The following is a 22939-nucleotide window of genomic DNA, read 5'->3' as shown; positions in this document are numbered from 1 at the left end:
TATTTTGGGATAACTCATTACACAGCAATAGATAACTATTAGATTGAGAACTCTGGTTCCCAGGAATTTGGTGAGACATTTTTTTTTCCAATGTACATATCCTTTACAATAATGGCATTAAATTTTCTTAGTTTTTAAAAGGCTAAACTTGCTTAAGGTTTGGAAAACTATTAAATATTGTGCTGTTTGGCTTTTGGAAACCATCATTTTTCTAAGCTTTTCTAATTTATAATTAAGTTTCTTTACTGTCCTTTCTTTAGCTTTAGAATTCTAAAATAATGTTAATTTGCAGTTATTTATTTAGCGAAATCGAAGAAAGCTGACCATTGAATGTTAAGGATTTTGTTTTCTTTATTTTTGGTATAAGAATTTGATTTTTATAGATATTGTCAGGTATTGGGCCCATAATAAGTAAACATGAAAAAACCTTAATTTTGGATGGAGGAAGAGGGCTCTGGTTATTGGAGTAAAGAAGCTCATGTCCCTACATTTACAAAACAAGCAAAAACAGAACATACCAATAAGGAAATGAGATTCCAGATTCCCTGTCAGCTGCCACCTGACAAGCAGACTGCTATCCAGCAGAAATCATCTGATAGACCATGAAATCAAAACCCATTTCCACCATTGATGCCATCTGTGTGGAAACTATTGTCCATGTGCCCAGTCAAAATCAGAACCAGAAACAGACTTTATCAAGAATCAGATTCACTGCAAGAGCCCTATTGCTCAGTGAGTTACGTAAGGAAAGGTTCACTGAGGACTCAACGGTCCAAGTCTCAGAAAAGGTACACTTTGAGGCCATGTGTTTGATTCTCAAGTTAGGACCCAGAAGGGCAGTATATTACTGACACCTCCAGAAATAGACATCAAAGAGCAGTCAGAAGCATTTGGTTTGTTATTTTGCAATTTGTTTTCTTCCATGTTAGAGAGTCAGCTAATAGGCTAAATCAAGGAAAAACCAGGAGTGAGAAAAGAGAAAAAAATTATTACATACTAGACATAGTTAAGTCTTGTTTGCACATTTTGTGGGTAAACTGGTTAGCTGATACCTACAAAGAGTTCAGTCTGGGTATTCTGTTCTTATGTAGGAAGACTAAGGATATCAAAGAAACCATTTTAGTTGTTTTTAAACAATACTTAACATGCAGCAGTCTTTCTAAGGTCTGCTAGTCTCCTTCCATCAGCACTGCTACCTTATGCCAGGTATGTGCCATTTCCCTCATTGAAATTCCTTACTTATCAATATACAAAAAAAATTTGGAAGCAACCCAAATGTTCAATAATAGGAGAATGGCATATCTAGTCAATGGAATATTATGCAGCCTTTAAGCATAGTTTATGTCCTTAGACCTAGCAATTCCATTTTTAGTATTTCTGTAGAACTATATATTTCTCTTTATATATATTATATTTCTGTAGAGCATATAATGCACAAGGATATGTGCATAATCATGTTCACTACAAGATTGTAATAGTAAAAAGTTGTGACAAGGAAAACGTCCATCAGTTGGAAACTATGAGTCCAACCACAATGTGGAATACTGGGCAACAGTTAAAAAGAGTAAGAAGATTTGTACGGATTAACATGGAAGGATGTCTACAATACGCTGAGTATAACTATGTGCCAGAGTAGTATATGATTTATTTTTGTTTCTTTTTTAAATTGCTTGTCAAAAAATGTATATATATTGAGAAAGAACTGTTAACAGAGTTTATCCACATGATTCTAGTGAAAAGGGTGCCAAAGAAGAATTAGACTTTTTATCTTTTTTTTTTTTTTTTTTTTTACTATAAGTAGTTACTACTTTTTGTAATGAAAGTTTGTAGCACTTATGAGAGGTTTTAATAACATGGGCAATATAATGTTGTTTATAATGATATTTCATTATAATGTTAAGTGCAAAAATGGGGTATAAAACTTGTCATATATGGTATCACAACTCTGTTTTCTTAAAGGTTGCATAGAAAATGATTTGAAAAAACACACAAAGATGTTTCAGAAGGTGACTTTGGAGGTAATTGGAAGGTAATTGGAATAAACTTTTTAAATGGCCACCGTTAAGGGACAAGGCTGGAGTCCAGGTAAAACCAGAAAGAACTGGTAGAATATGAATGGATCCAAAAACTGGAGGCCGGAGGTTAAGATAAATGTAGTACAAGCTCAATAAAGGCAGGAGTGTAGGTGGTTTCTGAGAGAATTAGCTATTAAAACGTCTTTTCCTGATAATTTGCTACTAACTATACCAAAGTGGAATTAAAACTATTTTTGTAATGGAACTTCCCTGGCAGTCCAGCAGTTAAGACTCTGTGTTCCCAATGCAGGGGGTGTGGGTTCTTTCCCTGGTCAGGGAACTAAAAGCCCACATACAGCCAAAAAAGAAAGAAAAAAACAACAACAACTATTTTCGTGATGTCCTTAACATACCTTGCCTAAAGCTGAACTAAGATGTGTTAGGTCAAAGAAATGTTTTTATGAAAAATATGTAAGTAATCAAGTGTAAAGGTTAAGAGATAATAAACAGCAAGATTAAAATAGTAGATAAGACTGTGAATTGCAAATCATTGTTAATATTAAATGTGAAACTTGCCTTTTATAACACTTTCATTTACTGTAAGGAATTAAGTGAATTAAATTTTAAGATATTAACTTCAAAGACTTAAAACTCAGTTCCATCTTCCTAAGAGTCATAAGGTGCTCTAAACAGACTGCTTCATATTTTGTAAATTTAGCTCACAACATTTTCAAAATATATGTGTACTTTTCTCTTTTATGTAACTCATTTCCCTTTCCCTTTATTTTTTGTTTAGTCCCATCAAAGTTTATCCTGATGAAAATCATTTGACTGCTTTTAAGAGAGACCAAAAGGGACCTCTCATGTTAATAATAATTGGTGTGTCTACAGTCTGCTTTCAAATATTTGCAGATTTTTCTACAGCAAAATGTAATTCCTGACTTCTAGATTCTTGAAAATGCCAGATTCACAGACACATTCTCCACTGCTACCACCGCCCCCATTATCTCCACCCCACCACCACTACCAGTAGCTCTTGTATTCACTGTCATACATATTCATGTTCTGTTCTCTAAGCAGAAATTAATTATGGAGTAATTCTAATGTAAGTGTATTCCATACTGGAGAATTATTTCTGGATTACTCATGATTTTAACTGGGTTAGTATACCTTCTTTTAATGTATCTAATCAAAAGTTGACTGTAACTGGTTTCATTTTTATTCCATTGTGTCCTTTTCATACTGCCTTCTATATAATCAGTCACAGAAATTATAACATTGGATTTTGAGAAAGTAAAGTCAGGCCTTTTTCAGCTGAGGCATTCATTATTTCTCACTGGTGTTTTGGGATTAAATTTTGAAGGAGTTAACAGGTTTTTCACAAAATTTGATGAGGAATAAGAAGTTACTTGAGGTATATTTAGTAGTTTATAGTCTTAACCTTGTAATGGCCAAGTAGCTAAGAGGTTTTCAAATAGATGTATCTTTAATTTTATTGTATTTCATTGCCATTTGACACTTGACAAAGTTTGTAGAGAAGGATACCTGAGAAGACATAGTTCACTGCATGTGTAGATTTGATTGTGTCTGTAAGCGCCAAATAAATATATGGACAGTAAGTATAATTCCTTGTGTTTTCACTCAATTTTTAAAATGTTCTGTAGCTATGATCCAGAGCAATTGAGGCCGTCATTGGTGAAGAATTCTGAACACTTGAATCATGCTTTCACTTAGTTCTTTAACTATGATTAGGTAGAAATTCAAAATTCTATCCTGGCACTTTTGTACCTTAAAGATCAAAGTGGGTATGTGGAAAAGGAATTGGAAACTATAAAGTACTAGACGTATATAAAGTATTATGTACTTGGTTTTGACTGAAAGGCCTATCATACAGAACTCTCCTAAGGGAACCGTGACATAGGTTACATTTACATTTGGGCTGCAGATTATGGATAGTCGATTTGTCTCACTAAGAATAGTAAAATGGGATGCTTACAGGTTCAGGGATCTTCAATTAGCATTTATTGTCCAGTGCTCAAAGATGGCATAGTGCAACTGGCCATGCTGCTGAATCAGAAATGTCCTTTTCTCTCTTCAAGTTGTCATTTCACTCTTTTTGTCATTTGCTTTCTTTCCTTCCTAGCTGCCAGGTGTGTACTCTAGGAAGGTAAGGTACAGAAAAGGTTTGGGGTGAGGTATAAGAAAGAGGAAAAAAATTAGCATTTCTATCATGGCATGAAAAAAATACTGCTAGTGTACCATACTGTATGTGGACGTTTATTTGTATCATTGTATATTTGATTAATTTTTTTCTTTTAATCTGAATTTCATAATTAGGTCTAAATTGTGTCGTATTTATTGCCAAGTAGACTTAACCCACATTTGCTAATTTATTATCCTGTTCTTATAGTTTTCAGCCAATGATTTCATTCCATCTCCAGAATTAAAACCCTCTCAAGGAATGCCAGTCAATGATGGTTTATGTTTTAGCAGAAAAAGAGTGTCAAGAAACTTATTTCAGAAGAGTCAGGAATTTAACTCAGATTCTCTTCCTACATGTGCTGCTGGTAAGTGAAAGTTGCAGGTAATGGAAATTTTGAACCAAGTTAAAGATTCCTCTAAACTTCATGGTTCTTTTAAGAGCTCATAGAACTTATAATCTAGTAGACAGTTCAGATTCAATAAATACTTGTTAAAGATCTGATAAGAATGGACAGTTTGACATAATTGTCTCCTAAGACCCTGGGAGTGTTTCTCACTGAAATCCTTTAAGTGGTAATGTAAGGCAATATTTGCTTAATCAACAACCCATATTTACTGAGTATATCCTATGTGCAGGTACTTTTCTAGGTAATAGGTATATAGCAGTTAACAAAAGAGGGAAAACTTTCTGCCTAATAGGTCTTTCATTCTAGTTGGGGCAAAGCAAACATTAAATAAATGCAAAACAGAGTAGGTTAGATGGTGATAAATGCTATGGAAAAAAATAAGCAGAAAAGAGGAATATAGAGGAGGGGCTACTTTAAATAAAGTGATGAAAGAAGGCCATATTCAGAAGGGAATATTTGTAGCAAACCACATAGATATCAAGAGAGAACAGCGAATAGTTCCAGGAAGAGGGAACAGTTAGTGCAGAGTACGGGACATGTTTGAGAAAGATCAAAGAAGCTAGTAAGTCTGGAATGAAACGCGTAAGGGGAAGAGTAGAAAATTAACCTGAAGAGATAATAGGAGTTCTTATTTTAAGGCCTAATGGGCTTTCGAATGAACTTTGGCTTTTACTCTGAGTGAGGAATATTTTTGAGGAAAGAAGTAACATCAGTTGCCTTGTTTTCCAGGCTTGTTTTGGATGTTACATTTGAAATAGATTAAAGGAGGCAAGGGAGAAAACAGGGAGTCTGTTGTAATCCAGGCTAGAGTTGATGGAGGCTTCGACCCGTGTAGCAGTAAACGTAGTGAAAAGTGATTGGATTCTGAATATATGTCAAGGGTACAGTTGATATGATTTGCTGATGGGTTGTGTAGGAGTGTGAGAGGGAAGTCAAGAATGCTCTAAGGTTTTTTGGCCAGAGTAACTGGAAAGGTGTTTAATTGCCTAAGTAAGTGTTACAGAAAGTAAATATTATGTAGTTCAGAGAACATGGTCACTATCATGGGCCTTATCAGATAGAAAAGGCATTAAAGAGGAGATAGTACTTGAACTGCATCTTTTTGGGATATATATGATTTAAGATGTTAGAAGGGAGGTATGAAGAGAGCAAAGGCTCACATTAGGAATGGGCTTGAGACGTTCTGGCAACTGTGTAAAGGCAAGATTCATTTTAGATGGTCAAACATAAGTTGGGATGTGGGGAACCCTTGTGTGCTAGCTAGATTCAAAAATTTGAGCTTGTACTTATAAGCTATAGGGAGCTAATAGAGATTTTTTCTGTTAAGGAAAAAAAGAAGCTAGGGTTACAAGGTTGTTTACAAATTGAATAGAAATGAATAATCAGGAAAATATGACTGGATATAAAAAATAAAGAAGGGGAATAAAAATTTCAAGACTTAGTACCCAGGTAATTAGAAAAATGGTAATGTGTTGACAAAACGAAACCAGTTAGGAAGGGAAAATGGAGTATAAGATAAAGATTGAGTTTGTTTTTTATTTAAGATCCAAATGGTATCAGTTATTGAAATTTGTTTGCTATGAGTTCAGACACAGTATTTAGAAAACACTGTTACCCTAGGAGAATTTATAGACCTTTATACAATAAAATTCCGTAATATTTTCATACAAAAATGAAGTGTTATAATGATTGTGTAGTTGAATGTTTATTTAATAGACAAAAGGAAATGCAAGAATATATCCAGTTATGCTTGTACCATTACTTGGGATTTTTATAAGGCTCATGTTTTTTTTACTGTCTAGAAGTTCTTACCTAATTTTACAGATTTTAAATAACTGAGACAACATGTAATTTAATGATAGATTGAATGATATGAATTATAAGTACTATAGGGATTCAAGAAAGGAAACGATCATAGGTATGGAAGTGGTTTACAACAACTCCAGGAAAGAGGTTGGACTTGAGCTGAATTTTAAAGAAGGGAAGTGTTTGTGATTGGCAGTGAGGCAAGATTTCAGGAGAAAGTATAACCGAAGCATGGAGGTAAGAATTAACTTAGAAGATGTCCAGTACATGAAGGATAAAGGGGCTTGAAATCGTAGAGAAAGAATTATAAAAATCAGAATTTTAGAAATACATACAAAGGATTTTATAGATGAATAAACTAAATACCAAAGAGGTCAATATCACCTTCTTTTCTTCAGACTTATTCCCCTGCCCAGGAATAACCTTAACCAGCCACAGGAGGGGGAAAGGGATCTGGGAAATATTCCTGGATAAGCTTGGAAACTGTGCAAATGCTGTGTTACATGTTAGGAAAGAAAGAAGAGTCCTGCAGTAGACCTTTTTGGGTAGAGTGTAAATGTACTTACAAATACTGGGAAGAAGGAAAGCCAGGTCTGGAGAAACCTTCCATGGTGAGAGAAGGGAGCATGTAGGAAGAAACTGCCTTTGTACATATTTTTCGATATATTTTTCTTTTCTCTGTACTTGACCAGTCTGTCTTCTGTCCTTTAACCCCTGTCACTAATCAGATCTGCCAATAGCAAAAACTTTATCCCTTTCTTGCCTGCCTGGCTCACTGTATATATACTCCTGTATTCATTCCCACACAAATGACACCAACATTTGTGAAATTAGATGTGTTCATGAAGTAAAGTTAACTTTTGATTTTATATTTTTCTCCTCCTTCCTTCCAAAGGCACCACTGGGACTCATCAGACAAATCTTTCTGGGGAACGTGGACAACTTGGATTTTCACAGATATGTGGTAAAACTGGCAGTGTGGATTCTGACTTACAGTACCTGGGGACAACTAACAGTCATCAAGATAAAGGTTTAAATTCCAACTTTATTTGGATACAGATGATTTATAATTATTAGGTGGGGTTTCCAAATCTACCTTATGTGTTATTTTGGGTAATTATACTCATTACAGAAAAGAAAAGGATGTTGTATTTTTTTAAAAACTTTTAATCAAATTTTTTATAACTGTTATCCTAAAATGTTAGATTTAGTAATCTTGAGATTATATATATATATATATAATATATATATATATATATATGACTAATTAAAATTAGAGAGCTTAGAAACTCATGGTAGAGATGAGCATTTTAATACCAAGTAATCGAAAATAAAATTATCCATTAAGGATTACTATGTTAGCAGAAGACAGTTATTTTCCATAACAGTTTTAAATTTTAAACAATTTATTATGTCTCCTGTTAAGAACCATAGTTAGGAATCATAACTTCCTGACCAGCTATCATTTCAGATATCTTACATATATATAAGATATAGAACAAAAGGGAGGGTTTGAGGCTGGCTGTCAGTCATATGAATTTTGGATATGAAGATGTTTCTTCAATTTCTATGCTAATTAATAGCTATATCAATTAGTATTTAGTAGTAGGATCAAATCAAATATTTCTAGAGATATTTTGATTTTGTTGTATATCCTTTACTAAAATTTTTTGAGTGATAGGGTTGTACTTCTGTCTTTATTTGTTGATGAAAAAATAATGCTCATTAGAAATTAGTGAAGATTTAGTTAATAGTATAGCACTTACACTTTAGCCATCCTTTCCTCCACCCACACCAAAGGGCCACATGACTCCATAAAGTTTTTCTTTATGGTGTTATTCCCAGTAAAATAGTTTATCTTTCTTAATGATATAGGTTTTTTTCCCAAATCTTGACGAGATACCTTTGTGACTGGTGATTAGTAGAAACAGAGAGGCTTCTCTGTGTTGCTTAGCCTCTTCCTGTTTTGGATATCCCTGAATGATTACATTACTTTTGTAGAGTACTTCCACTCTCAGTGTTTAATCAGATCTTCATAGTAGCTCTGGTTTTTATAACCTCTCAGAATACTTGTTAGAGCAGCTACTAAAGGAATATCATGTTTTTCTAAGGTCAAGGTTTAACTTACTAGTAGGTTGTGTATGTAAATTTGTGACCACTTAAGTCTCCAATAAGATTTAGGTAGAAGTAGAGGTCCTAAGCATGTCAGGTATGAATTAAAAGTAAATGATATATGATATACATAGTCATTTAAGTCTTAAGAAAAATGTTTTATTTGTTATATACATAAGCTAGGTCTGTTGTCTTAGAAAGTCTTCAAAAAATTTTAAGGAAAATTTGAGGGAACCCCTAAAAGATTACAAATAGACTTTTTAAATTGAAGGATAGTTGATTTATTGGATTGGCCAAAAAGTTCATTCGGTTTTAAGTAAAACTAAAAGACACATTTTTCATTTTCACCAAGAACTTTATTGAACAGCATATTTATTAACCAAACAAACTTTTTGGCCAACCCAATACAATATTATGTAAGAAACAGGGGTACAGTATAGTGGTTCACAATTTTTAAAGGTTATATTCCATTTATAGCTATAAAATATTGGCTTTATTCCTTGCATTGTACAGTATATCCTTGTAGCTTATTTTATACATTATAGTTTGTATCTCTTAACCCCCTATGCTTATATTGCCCCTCCCCCCCATCCCTCTCCCCACTGGTGACCATTAGTTTGTTCTCTATATTTGTGAGTCTGCTTCTTTATTGTTACCTTCACTAGTTTGTTGTATTTTTTAGATTCAAATGTAAGTGATATCACACAGTATTTATCTTTCTCTGTCTGACTTATTTCACTTAGCATAATAGCCTCCAAGTCCATCCATGTTGCTACAAATGGCAAAATTTTATTCTGTTTTGTGGCTGAGTAGTATTCCATTGTAGATGTTTACCACATCTTTATCCATTCATCTGTTGATGGACACTTCGGTTGCTTCCGTATCTCGGCTATTGTAAATAATGTTGCTGTGAACATTGGGGTGCATGTATCTTTTCAAATTAGAGTTTTGGGGTTTTTTTCGGATATATACCCAGGAATGGAATTGTTGGGTCATATTGTAGTTCTATTTGTAATTTTTTGAGAAACCTCTGTACTGTTTTCCACAGTGGCTGCACCAATTTACATTCCTACCAACACTGTCTGAGGGTTCCCCTTTCTCCACATCCTTGCCAACATTTGTTATTTGTGTTCTTTTTGATGATAGCCATTCTGACAGGTGTGAGGTGATACCTATCTCCTTGTGGTTTTGATTTGCATTTCCTTTCCCTGATGATTAGCAATGTTGAACGTCTTTTCATGTGCCTGTTGGCCATCTGCATTTACTCTTTGGAAGAATGTCTATTCAGTTTTTCTGCCTATTTTTTAATCGGGTTGTTTGTTTTTTTGGTGTTGAGTTGTATGAGCTGTTTATATGCTTGGATATTAATCCTTTATCAGTCATATCATTTGCAAATATTTGTTCCCATTTAGTATATTGTCTTTTCGTTTTGTTGATGGTTTCCTTTGCTGTATAAAAGCTTTTAAGTTTAATTGGGTCTCATTTGTTTATTTTTGCTTTTATTTCCTTTACTTTAGGAGTTGGATCCAAAAAAATACTGCAGCAATTTGTGTCAAAGAGTGTTCTGCCTATATTTTCCTTTAGGAGTTTTATAGTATCCGATCTTACATTTAGGTCTTTCATCCATTTTGAATCTATGTTTTGTATATGATGTTAGAGAAATGTTCTAATTTCATTCTTTTGCATGTAACTGTCCAGTTTTCCTAGCACTACTTATTTGAAGAGATTGTCTTTTCTCCATTGTTTATTCTTGCCTCCTTTATTGTGGATTAATTGACCATAAGTGCATGAATTTATTTCTGGGCTCTTTATCTTGTTCCATTGATCTGTGTGTCTGTTTTTGTGCCAGTGCCATACTGTTTTGATGACTATAATGTAGTCTGAAATCAGGGAGTGTGATTCCTCCAGCTCTGTTCTTCTCTCTCAAAATTGTTTTGACTATTCGGGATCTTTTGTGCTTCCATAGAAATTTAAAAAAATTTTTGTTCTAGTTCTATGAAAAATACCATTGGTATGTTGATAGGTATTGCCCTGAATCTGTAGATTGCCTTGGGTAGTATGGTCATTTTAACAATGTTGATTCTTTCAATCCAAGAACACAGTATGTCTTTTCATCTGTTTGTGCCATCTTCAGTTTCTTTCATTAGTGTCTTATCGTTTTCCAAGTATCAGTCTTTTACCTCCTTGGGTAGGTTTATTCCTAGGTATTTTATTCTTTTTGCTGCAATGGTAAATGGGATTGTTTCCTTAATTTCTCTTTCTTTTTTTTTTTAAATTTATTTATTCATTTATTTATTTTTGGTTGCATTGGGTCTCCATTGTGCACACGGGCCTTCTCTAGTTGCAGCTAGTGGGGGCTACTCTTTGTTGCAGTGCATGGGCTTCTCGTTGTGGTGGCCTCTCTTGTTGTGGAGCATGGGCCCCAGGCACGTAGGCTTCAGTAGTTGTGGCACGCAGGCTCAGTAGTTGTGGCTCGCGGGCTCTAGAGCACAGGCTCAGTAGTTGTGGCGCACGGACTTAGCTGCTCCGCGGCATGTGGGATCTTCCCGGACCAGGGCTCGAACCCATTTCCCCTGCATTGGCAGGCGGACTCCTACGCACTGCACCACCAGGAAAGCCCCTTAATTTCTCTTTCTGATAGTTTTTTCATGTTTGTTTTTTGGCTGTGCCACACAGCTCGTGGGATCTTACTTCCCCAACCAGGGATTGAACCCAGGCCCTTGGCGGTGAAAGCGTAGAGTCCTAACCACTGGAGCACCAGGGAATTGCCTGATAGTTTGTTGTTATTGTATAGAGATGCAACAGATTTCTGTATATTTTGTATCTTGCAACTTTACTGAATTCATTGATGAGCACTAGTAGTTTTCTGGTAGTGTCTCTAGGATTTTCTGTGTATAGTATCATGTCATCTGCAAACAGTGACAGTTTTAATTCTTCCTTTCCAATTTGGATTCTTTTTATTTCTTTTTCTTCTCTGATGGCTGTGGCTAGGACTTTGAAAACTGTGTTGAATAAACGTGGCAAGAGTGGGCATCCGTGTCTTGTTCCTGATCTTAGGAAATACTTTCAGCTTTTTGCCACTGAGTATGTTAGCTGTGGGTTTGTCATATGTGGCCTTCATTAGGTTGAGGTATGTTTCCTCTATGCCCACTTTCTGGAGAGGTTTTATCATAAGTGGATGTTGAATTTTATCAAGAGCTGTTTCTGCATCTACTGCTATGATCATAAGGTTTTTATTCTTCAATTTGTTAATGTGGCATATCACATTGATTGATTTGCAGATATTGAAAAGTCCTTGCATCCCTGGCATAAATCCCACTTGAACATGGTGTAGGATCCTTTTAATGTATTGTTGGACTTTGTTTGCTAGTGTTTTGTTGAGGATTTTTACATCTATGTTCATCAGTGATATTGGCCTGCAATTTTCTTTTTTTGTGGCATCTTTGTCTGGTTTTGGTATCAGCGTGATGCTGTCCTCAGAGAATGAGTTTGGCAGTGTTCCTTCCTCTGTAATTTTGTGGAATAGTTTGAGGATAGGTGAATTGATAGAACTCACCTGTGAAGCCATCTGGTACCAGAGTTTTGTTTGTTGGGAGTTTTAAAACTACTGATTCAATTTCAGTACTGGTAATTGGTCTGTTCATATTTTCTATTTCTTCCTGGTTCAGTCTTGGTGAGATTATACCTTTCTAAGCAGATAAAACATGGTACAATGTAGTGGTTAAAAGCACAGGCTTGGGAGCCAGAGTGCCTGAGTTCATATCCCAGCTTCATAATTTCCTAGTGTGTGATTTTTAGCAATTTACTCTGTCATTTTTTTAATCTATAAAATAAGGATAGTACCAACACCACAAAATTGTTGTGAGGATTAAATTAGTTAATACATATAAAGTACTTGGAACACCACCTGGCACATAAACATTAGCTCAATAAATATTAGCTCTCATCATTGTCATAGTCTTCATCATTATCATTATTACCATTATTGGATTAATTATCTATGTAGAAAATCCAAAAGGATATACAGAAAACTATTAAAATAATAAATAATTTAGCAAGTTTGCCAAATATAAAACCTGAAAGGAAAGGTCAATAAAGCTCCCAGACACCAGCAACGTTCAGAAAATGTAGTTTTTAAGAAAGATTACAGTATCAACAGAATGTGTAAGTATCTGGAAATCTAACAGAAGATTTGCATACCATTTATTATGAAAACTAAACTACTTTTTTGAGAGACATAAAAGAAGGCCTGAATAAATTAAAAGAGATCCTATATTTTTAAACAAGGAGACTCAGTGTCATTTCTGTCAAAATCTCAACAGGATCTTTTATGGAACCTGACAGGCTAATCCTGAAATTCATATGAAAGAATGGAGGACCAAGAATGGCCTAGATAATTCTAAAGAAGATCAAAATGGAAGGAGACAACATGATTACTACAGTTAACACTGCTGTGTGGCATACATAAAAGTTGTTACGAGAATAAATCCTAAGTGTTCTCATCACAAAGAGAAATTTTTTTTTTCCTTTTTTCTCTTCTTTTTATTGTATCCATGTCAGAAGGTAGATGTTAGCTGAACCTATTTTGGTAATCATTTCACAATGTGTATATATATATATATATATATATATCTCAAACCATCATGGTGTGTGCCTTAAACTTATACAGTAATGTATGTCAACCATCTCTCAATAAAACTGGAAAAAAAATGGAAGGAGACTCATCCTATCAGCGTGATGATAAATAAAACATTGTGGTGCTAGTGCAAGAAGAGACAAAAAGACTAAGGCAACCAATAAGAAGCACCTAAGAATAGACCTAAATATACATATGGGAGATTTATAGATGAAAGAGAAACAATGCGTGGCTCAAAAAGTGGCACTGGGAAAACTGGACTATCTATATAGTAGAAAGTTAAATTAGGTCTTTACCTCACATCGTACAAAAATATAAATGCCAGATGGGATTAAAAACCTGAATGTGAAAAGCAAAAAAACTTTAAACTCTTAGAAGATGTGTATAAATAAATTACATTCTCTTTTGTTTTATTACAGTTTATGCTAGCCTAAATTTTGGCAGTAAGACACAGCAAACATTTGGTAGTCAGAGAGAACGTACTTCATCATACTCTCGTCCAAATCCAAGTTCAGGAGGCTTCATTCTTCCATCCTATCCTCTCTCATCACCTCGAACTAGTCCAAAGCACACGTCTCTTACTGTATCTCCAAAGAAGTCCCAAGATAATTCCGTTAATTTCTCAAATTCCTGGCCTCTTAAAAGCTTTGAAGGAGTTTCAAAGCCAAGTCCGCAAAAAAAGCTTGTCAGCCAAAAGTCGTCTGATCCTACAGGTATACATGATGGTAAAAATTAATACTTTGTTCAAATTTATTTATATGTTCGAATAATTACTTTGAAGTTCGGGTTGTTAGATCTTTAAAAGCTGGTAAATTGCATTTTATTTCTCTGAATTAGTAAATATTTAAGAAAATATTTAACAGAATGTTAAATAGATCAAATGTGTAATATAAAATTTAATTGAAATTCTCATTTCTTTTTTTTCTTATATTGCCACTTCAAAATCCTTTTTCAGAACTAAACAAATAATAATGCTTTATAATGTACATGAACATGAACAGCCTGAGAGCCTACTAACAAGTTTTAGCTTTACAAATATAAAATATCATTCATATATTTACTGTAATGTCTAGTATTTATACAACATTTACTGACTATTTACTCTCTGTTACAATTATTTTGATGGTTTTTCTACTACTTGTTATTAACTAAAATATTCTCTTCTTAACAATAGCCCACTCCAAAATCATAAAATTAGCATGTTAGCTTATTTAAGACAGAGTCAGTCTCAAAATAAAAAGTCTATTAAAGGCAAGCCCCATGTCCCAAATGCTTTCCTATCCCTAGCCCCTGAGGTCAGATATTTCACCTTTAAACTATCCTACAACACAAATGTTCCAGTTTATAACCATAAGGTCAATTTATTGCATAGTCAGCCGATTTTATTACTTTCTCTTAGCACTGAGTCTTCATTCTCTTCTTTAATTTATTTCTGTATTTGTCTTTCCTCCAAAATCAGATATTGTATTGAAAGCTGAGACATTATTCAACTTGTTCTCCCTAGTGCCCAGTATTACTGCTTTGCACGTAGTAGTCATTCAAGTGTTGCTTGCATAGTTATATCAAGCCAGATAATTAACCCTTCTAGCTTATTACGGACTTTACAAGTATTAATCATGATGATGTGTATGAAGAAATTTCACGGAATTCCCTGGAGGTCCAGTGGTTAGGACTCCGTGCTTTCACTGCCAAGGGCGCGGGCGCAATCCTTGGTCAGGGAATTAAGATGTCACAAGCCATGCGGCGCAGCCGAAAAAAAAAAAAAAGATTCACTTGGTATATAATATTTTTATTTGATATGAAAGGATTTTGGGTGGCCCATTTTTGTTATATTTGTTAGGGGACACTGATATTTTTATCTCATCTTAAGTAGCAATCTTTATTTCTAGTAAAATATAATGTGCCTTTTAATTTAAAAACACCTAATTCTAAACACTTGTGATTTTAATGCTATTGATTACTGTTTTTCAACTTGAAGTTGAAAAAAAAAAAAGAGTACAATATGTCTTTTTCATGCAGGAGAAAATTCTCAAGAGAAACCTTCTCCAATTCAACTTACACCTGCCTTGGTGAGATCACCATCTTCCCGACGAGGCTTAAATGGGACCAAGCCTGTACCTCCCATACCACGGGGTATCAGCCTTTTGCCTGATAAAGCTGATTTAAGCACAGTGGGACCCAAAAAGAAAGAGCCAGATGACATTTGGAAGAGTGAAAAAGATAGTCTTTCAATTGATCTTTCAGAATTAAATATCAGGGATAAAGATTTGGATCAAGAAGAGGTTAGAACCAAATATTTTCAGTAATTTTTAAATGCTTGTAATTGTCTATAAATAATAGTTGTAATTTAAGGAAAAATCAAGTACTTTTTATCCCATAACATGATGTCTTATTTGTAAAAATATTTTATGTTCACAATAGAAAACGTGGAAACTATAGTGAAGTATTAAGAAGAAAATTCATCACACCAAATTCCACTACCCAGAATAATTTATCATTATCACTCTAATGTCTTTCCTTCCAGTATTCTGTGCATATATTATTCCTTTTCAAATTAAAAGTACAGATAATATAGCAATATACGCATGCACTAACCCCTCCCAAATGAACAATTTGTCGTATTTGTTTCCTACTTTTTTAATAAATGAAACATAACATAGTTCCCTCCCTAATCCAGTTTCTCTTTCCTCTTCACCAGAGGCACCACTGTTACCATTAGTTTGTGTTTTATGTATTTATGTACTTTTTATATTGATACAGTAGTATTTTGATATATTTATAATGTATTCATATAATTGATTTTGGCTTATTTCTAGTCTTTTGCTATTGCAAACTATGCTGCAGTAAACATTCTTGGGCATGTCCCTTGTGCATACGTGCAAGTTTATTTATCTTTATGAAATTGACATCATATTGTATTTTCATCTTTGAATCCTAGATCACTCCATTTATACTATAAAAATGTATTGCCAATATGATAACTCCGCATATTAATTATGCCAGAGGAGGGATGTGGCTGCTATGTTACTTTAGATTCAGAGCACTATTTCCACAGATGCTTCCTTTTTATCATTTCAGTTTGCCTGATGTCAGGTTGAAAAGTGTTTTACATTAAATATGTAAACTGAAACACCCAATGATGATATTTTGTGGTCTTATTTTAGCCTGTTTTTAAGATGTAAGGCATCATGTACTGATAGTTTGCTCAAAAAAAATTAATGCATATTCATTTAAAAAGCACTTCTTTAACATTAAGCATGTGTAAAACTAACTTATAAAGAATCAAAATTGGTTCTTAATGAATTAATTAGTCATTCCAGCTTCTAATTGCTTGTAAAATCTTTTCTTGTTTTTTTTCTTTTTGCTTTTGTTTTTGCAGTTATAGTCCAGTGGTACTATGAAGGGAATTTATTTACAGGAAACAAACTTACAGAAGAGGCATTTTCCTGTGTAACTCATAAATTTCATCTGATCCTACATATTGTTTTTTATGATAACTTAAAAATAGTCCTTTTAGTGGGTAATTGAAAGGGTAATTTCTTTTTTATAATTATTAGTAAATATAGGTAGATACTAATGTTTTTGGATATTCAACCTTCCAAGGATTTACTAGGCAAGTGGCTGTACTATTGAATCAACTATTACAATTGTTATAATCAAAATGTAAGCAAAACACAGCTTATGTATATTTCTGAGTTCCTTAATTTGTTCAAGGCTCTATTCCCAAACTTAATATATATGTGATAAAGATTTCTACTCTGCATTTCTATAAATACTTGTCTTCAGAAGTTACATACAATGATCTATTATTCTCTGAACTCTAACACTGGCAAGCTTGATGTAAACTTCAAATTTAGAAAGCTGATTACTTTTTGCTGACCTTCTCATAGAACTTCTAAATAGCCACATCAGCACACTATTGACCTAAGGTTAGATGGACCTCTGTGACTTCAACTGTGCTACCATCTGATTCAGTGATTCACCTGTGAATGAATTTTTACAATATATTGGTCATTGTACCCAGTGCTGGAAATACCATGGTGAATAATATCTTGAGATCCTTCCTCTTAAGGAAATTATAACCTAGGAGGTTGTTTATAAATAAATACCTGAGTGATGAAATCTGTATTTATACTATGTACAAATATGTTAACATCCATCTTGTTAGTATTGGATTGAAGAGTGGCTAGCTAGGTATAGTTATTGGAGTTTGAAATCTAAGGATAACTTTTACTTATATAATTATTTTGTAAAGTTAATTGTTTTAATTTTTTTTAGATGCAGAGCTCTCTTAGGTCCCTTCGTAATAGTGCAGCTAAGAAAAGAGCAAAACTGAGTGGCAGTACTTCTGATCTTGAAAGCCCTGATTCTGCAATTAAGCTCGACTTGACTGTGGACTCTCCATCTCGATCTTCCTCTCCAAACATCAGCTTTTACAGTGAAAGTGGAGTTTACAGCCAAGAATCTTTGACTTCTTCTCTGTCGACAACTCCCCAGGGGAAGAGAATAATGTATTTTATTTTTTGACATGTTAAATGAATTCTGATCTGTAATTTGTAGTCTGAAGCTCTAATATCATATTTAAAAAAAAAAAAACTTTAAGACCATTTTCTAGTTTTTGAAACGTTGAAATACATTTAAAAGACAACAGAAAATTTACAGATATTACCTTGGTTGGCTTTGGTTTGGGGTGGTGGTGGAGAGACAGAACACAACCCCAACTAAATTAATATAAATTCTAGTCTCAAAGCCCCACTTATTCTTATGCCTATCTAAGATTTATCCTAATATTCCTTGTCCTTTAGCTCTTTTCTGTATCATTGACTCTTTGGCGATTGACCAATAGCTGATATTGCTGTTTTCGTTTAATAATTTTCGTTTAAAACTCAGCACCAATTTCCTCTAATCAATGGATAAATTCCACCCAGCCATTACCCAACTATTTCTTATATTTTGTTATTCCATTATCTTGTGGGAGTTTAGGACTCCATGCAGTAGCTTTTGCAGCCCTCTCAGTAGTTTCCTTACCGCAGCAGTGCTAGAATTAGAGTCCTGGTCACCCCATACTGACAGCATAGCAATTCGACAAACTTTTCCAGGTTACCTCAATAATGTTTAAATCTTAAACAGTGATCCTACCTTGATTTCTGAAAATCTCTGTGACCCTATTCTAGAATTTTGGGGAATCCTTTCCCTCTTTATTGTATTTTATTTTATTTATTTTTAAATTTTTATTTTTTATTTTATATTGGACTATAGTTGATTTGCAATGTTGTGTTAGTTTCAGGTGTATTCCTCTTTATTTTAGACAAAAACCTAGGAGTAGAATTACTAGGTCTTGGGTAGATGGACATTTAACTTTTTAAATAAGTGCTAAGCAGTTTTCTAAGATGCTTGTGCAATTTTATACTCCTGTCAGCAATGTATGAGAGTTCCAGTTGTTTTACATCCTAATTAACCTTTGGTGTTGTCAGTCTGTTTAATTTCATTTTCCTTTGATTTTATCCATACCATGTTTACATATAGAGGTAAATATTTAAAATTAAATTTAAATTATTTTTACTTAAGTGAACTAGAACCTCTAATAGGTAGAGATTACATAATCCAAGGAGAGATGATGTTCTGTGAACATTAATGTAAAAGGGTGTTTTATTTCAGCAGTTCATAGAATTAAACCAAATTTTTGTGTCCCATTGTGAGAGGTTTGTCTCATTCCATGATTTCCTTCCCCACATTTTTTAGCTGAAACAGCAGCTTATTTTGCAGTTGGAAATTTTTTCTTACTGGAAATTCCTTTGTTGTAATTACCTATGTAGAATAATGCAATATATTTACAAAATGAATTTGGAATGGCTACGTGGGCTGGTGAAGTAATTATGTTTACATTAAGTTACCAGACATTTAAAATATATACATTTATCTCTTAGACCTAAAGTTTTTCCTTTGTCTTACATGAATGTGAAATTTTATGTTACATACTCTTACAGTTTCAAGGTTCTGTAAGTAATCTGGAACGCAACTGGGAAGAAAAGTTCATTTTATATTGTTGATACAACATTTAGAATTCACTATTCGCAATATTGTTTCATAGAGTTATTCTCTTCAGATATTGAACTCCTTGAGAAAAGAGTTCAGTATACCCTCATTTATGGACTGAATTATCTTTAATGAATTTAGCATTTCCACATTTTATTTTATTAGTTTAAGAGCAATTATTCTCAACCAGCTTACATCCTGCCTTAAGAATCATGGCCAAAGAAAGTCACTACTACTTCTGCAGGGCTTTCATCCTTACGTGGGTTGGGAAGGAAAAATCATTGAGAACCACTTTTCTAGAGACTGAAGTATTTTCTTTCATCTAAGTCAAATACACTCAATATAAATGTAAATTGACAGTCATCTAGTCTAGAGAAATTACTCTTTTAAAATATTTAACATTGATTTCTCACTAGGTCAATTCACAAATATGCCTACCCAACTACTAAGAATTGTACTCCTTTGTAAAATCTCTTCTTAATAATATCCATCACTGACTTATTGGCATTTTAGCTCTTACTGATTTTAAACAGTTCCCTTTATGTACAGACTTAATATTCTTCAGTTTACTTTCTTTGTGGAACAAGGCCTGTAGGCCTTTATGAAGTCAAGAAAGTATAGCAAAAAATAGTCCACGAAGAAAGCGGCATTTGCTAAAACTCACTTGTTGCTGATCTCTTACTTATAATATTATTAAGTCCCTATTTTTATATTATATATGAAGGTAGATAATATACTAGATGATTAGAATCATTTGGCTTAGTTCTGGAATGGACTGTCTTTGGGTCAGGTTTTTTTTTTCCCCTTACCCAAAGAAAGATTAAACAGCACAAATTGAAGTGTCTTCATTTCCTTTGGTAATCCTCTCCTGAATAATTAAGGATTGACCATATGTTGAAAAGGTTGGAAGTTCAAAAGGTGAAATAGGAATACCAATAAGAAATATTCTTAGCCATAGTTTATCATACTTGTTGTTGCCTCACTATCAAAGTTTAGTGAGTTAATTAAAGTATAGAGAATGTTTGATATAAGAATGCTGAATAGCTCTAGATCTTCAATGTTTATTGAAATTACTTTGTTTCATTGTAGGTCAGACATATTTCCAACATTTGGATCAAAACATTGTCTAACAAGACTTTCTTCTGCAAAGAATAAGAACTCTCAGGTAGCTGAACAAAGCCCCAGTGCAGGTATTCTATGACTGTTTTATAAATATGTTTTATAGAAAGTATGATTTTTAAATGATTAAAAAATGATGGCAAATGTATTTTAGATTTAGAATTTTTATAATTACTAATTAAGGCTAACCATCTTTTTAACTCCTTAAAAGGCCATTTTGGCAAGAATACTTATTATTCTTGGAAGAAAAAATACTTACCTGAATAATTGATACCCCTTTAAACCCATAAGTTACCCGTTCTGGCTCCCACACCAGGACATTTTGATTTAATTGATACAGAATGTGACCTGGCCATCAAAGTTTTTGAGAACTCTCTAGGTGATTCTAAAGTGCAGCATAGTTTAGAAACCACCGGGGGCCACAAAAGACAATTTCTTTTACAAATAATATCTAACTAGTGTAAATATCTTGTGTTAAGCATTTTGCAAACTAACCTGGAAATCACTAATTTATAACAGCAGTTCTTAGAAAATAGATTCAGGTATAGGTAATAAATTAGAAAAATATTTGAATTCTGATCAATTTAGGATGGGAACTATATGTTCTTTATGATTTGTAAAACTATTGAATTATGAATTAATTGTAGCAAGTTGGGATATGATATTTATTTTCGCATGATCTCATTGTGAAAGTCATAACAACCTTAAGGTTTACCTTATAATTACTCTCCTAAAAAGCTGTGTGTGTATCTAACTGTTTGCTAAGATTTTAAATTTCTTCCTCCTAAATATATCTTAATTTCATCTCTTTTTAATTCCCACTATCACTCTTACTCATTTTTTACCTAGCCGCCTAACATTTCTCTCCAGCTTCAGTCTCGTCCACTTACAATCCCTTTCCCATAATGCAAAACTGACTATATTGCCCAGCCTAAATTTATTCAGAGCATTCTTCTTTGATCAGAGCCGTGCAGACATCTTCAGCTTCATTTTCATTTCCTGCTTTGTATGTTGTGATCCATTTAAATCAGACCACCTTCAGTACCATTTCCTATCTCTTTGCAGTTGCACATACTGTTTCTTCTGGATGAACTCTGAAATCCACACCACACCCCATTCAGCTGTGAAAACAACTCAGTTGCTTTCTTTGGGAAGCCTTCCCAATTCACAAATAAAATTGTTATTACCTCTTTTGTAATATCATTACATTTTGCACTGACATTTTTATAGTGGTATTGCAATTATTTTACTTTTTTGGACTTTCAGATTCTTGATCCCCAGAGATTATTCACCCCTGATTGCCAACAAGTGCCTGTCATAATTATAAAAGCCCAACTCAACTATGTGTGTCTGGTATACTGGCTTCCACAAAGCTTGTGTGTTAGACTAAGAGATAGTTATTCTACTAGGCACAGGAAGGCAATGTATATGTGCTTTGGAGTCTGAAAGACCCCAGCTGGAATCCCAGTTTGATATTTTAATAATCATATTCTTGCTCTGTGCAAGTTACTTAATTGCTTTGAAACTAGTTCCCTCATCTGATGATGTAAACCTTGAGAAGGGTAGTGAAGATCTAAGTATATAACATATATAAAGCACCTAGTACATAGTGGGCACTTGGTATGTATTTGTTCTCCTAAAGGGGAAGACCCAAAGAAATATAATACATAAACTTATTCTTTAATTCTTTTTTAAGGCTGATTATCCTAATAAATTATTTATTACTTTAAAAATAATTGTATAAGTTTGAAGAGACACTTTGTTGCCAGATTGTATCTAATTTATAAAAATGGAACCCTCTTTTGGAAGAATATTCTTGGAATTAGAAAAGGGCAGATTTAGAAAACCGAGATTTGAGTTTCCCTCTGACCCTAGTTGTATGACCTTGTGAGTCATTTAAATTTTAGTGGAGTGATAGGTGTTACAGTAATACTCGCTTCTGTATGCGATGTTCCATGTTTCCCAAACTTGTTTAATAGTCAGTGTTTCTCAAACTTGCCTAATCCTAGGAATCACTAGGAATGCATATAACATATGGGTTTTGGGGCCTCACCTTATACCTACTGAATCAATCTTCAGAGTTAGAAATCTGCATTTTTAACAAATAAGTTAGGTATTTCTAGGATCAAGTTTTAGAAACACTATTATGGTATTTATTGTAAGATATTCTTGGTTAAATTTAATATGCTTCCAAAATGTTAAGTTGCTAATGGTTTAGGATTTTATAAATTTGGGTTTACATTTTTTGTTTATTTGGGATAGGGTTTGTTTGTTTTCAGTAAGCAAGTGATTTCTACAAGTTTATTGTTGTTTAATTGGTGAAACATAAAAATGATAATGCTCAGAATAAGGACTACCTGAAGATAAAAACAAAAATAATCACATAAAAATTATAAATTCATTCTGCCTTCACATCAGCATTTCCAATAAAGATTTCCACATAGATTCCACTACAACCTACTATAGCACATTGTGCTGAATTTCCTGAATGTTGTTTTAGCAAACTATTTTCCTGTAGCTTTACGTTAGTATCAACTATTAGTAGAAAGCATTTCCATCCAAAGCCAATATCTTTATGAGGCTTACTTTATGAATTAACTATCAAA

The 22939-nt window shown here is 33.6% G+C and overlaps 1 protein-coding gene across 3 annotated transcripts in view; it reads left to right on the top strand.

The window, feature by feature from the left end:
- TOGARAM1 (TOG array regulator of axonemal microtubules 1) overlaps positions 1-22939 on the top strand; it is a 76692-nt gene that overhangs the window by 10237 nt on the left and 43516 nt on the right. For 2 of the 3 annotated variants that reach the window (XM_082383796.1, XM_082383798.1), the window contains exons 2-7: positions 4426-4582; positions 7326-7460; positions 13598-13903; positions 15198-15460; positions 17457-17689; positions 20304-20404. In XM_082383796.1, coding sequence (XP_082239922.1) covers positions 4426-4582; positions 7326-7460; positions 13598-13903; positions 15198-15460; positions 17457-17689; positions 20304-20404 — 1195 coding nt within the window. The remainder of the gene's footprint in view (positions 1-4425; positions 4583-7325; positions 7461-13597; positions 13904-15197; positions 15461-17456; positions 17690-20303; positions 20405-22939) is intronic. The other variant, XM_082383797.1, reaches the window with a different exon arrangement.

Source organism: Balaenoptera borealis, assembly GCF_965194805.1.
Source record: "Balaenoptera borealis genome assembly, chromosome: 3".
Taxonomy (NCBI): domain Eukaryota; kingdom Metazoa; phylum Chordata; class Mammalia; order Artiodactyla; family Balaenopteridae; genus Balaenoptera; species Balaenoptera borealis.
This window is presented reverse-complemented; position numbering and strand designations above follow the sequence as displayed.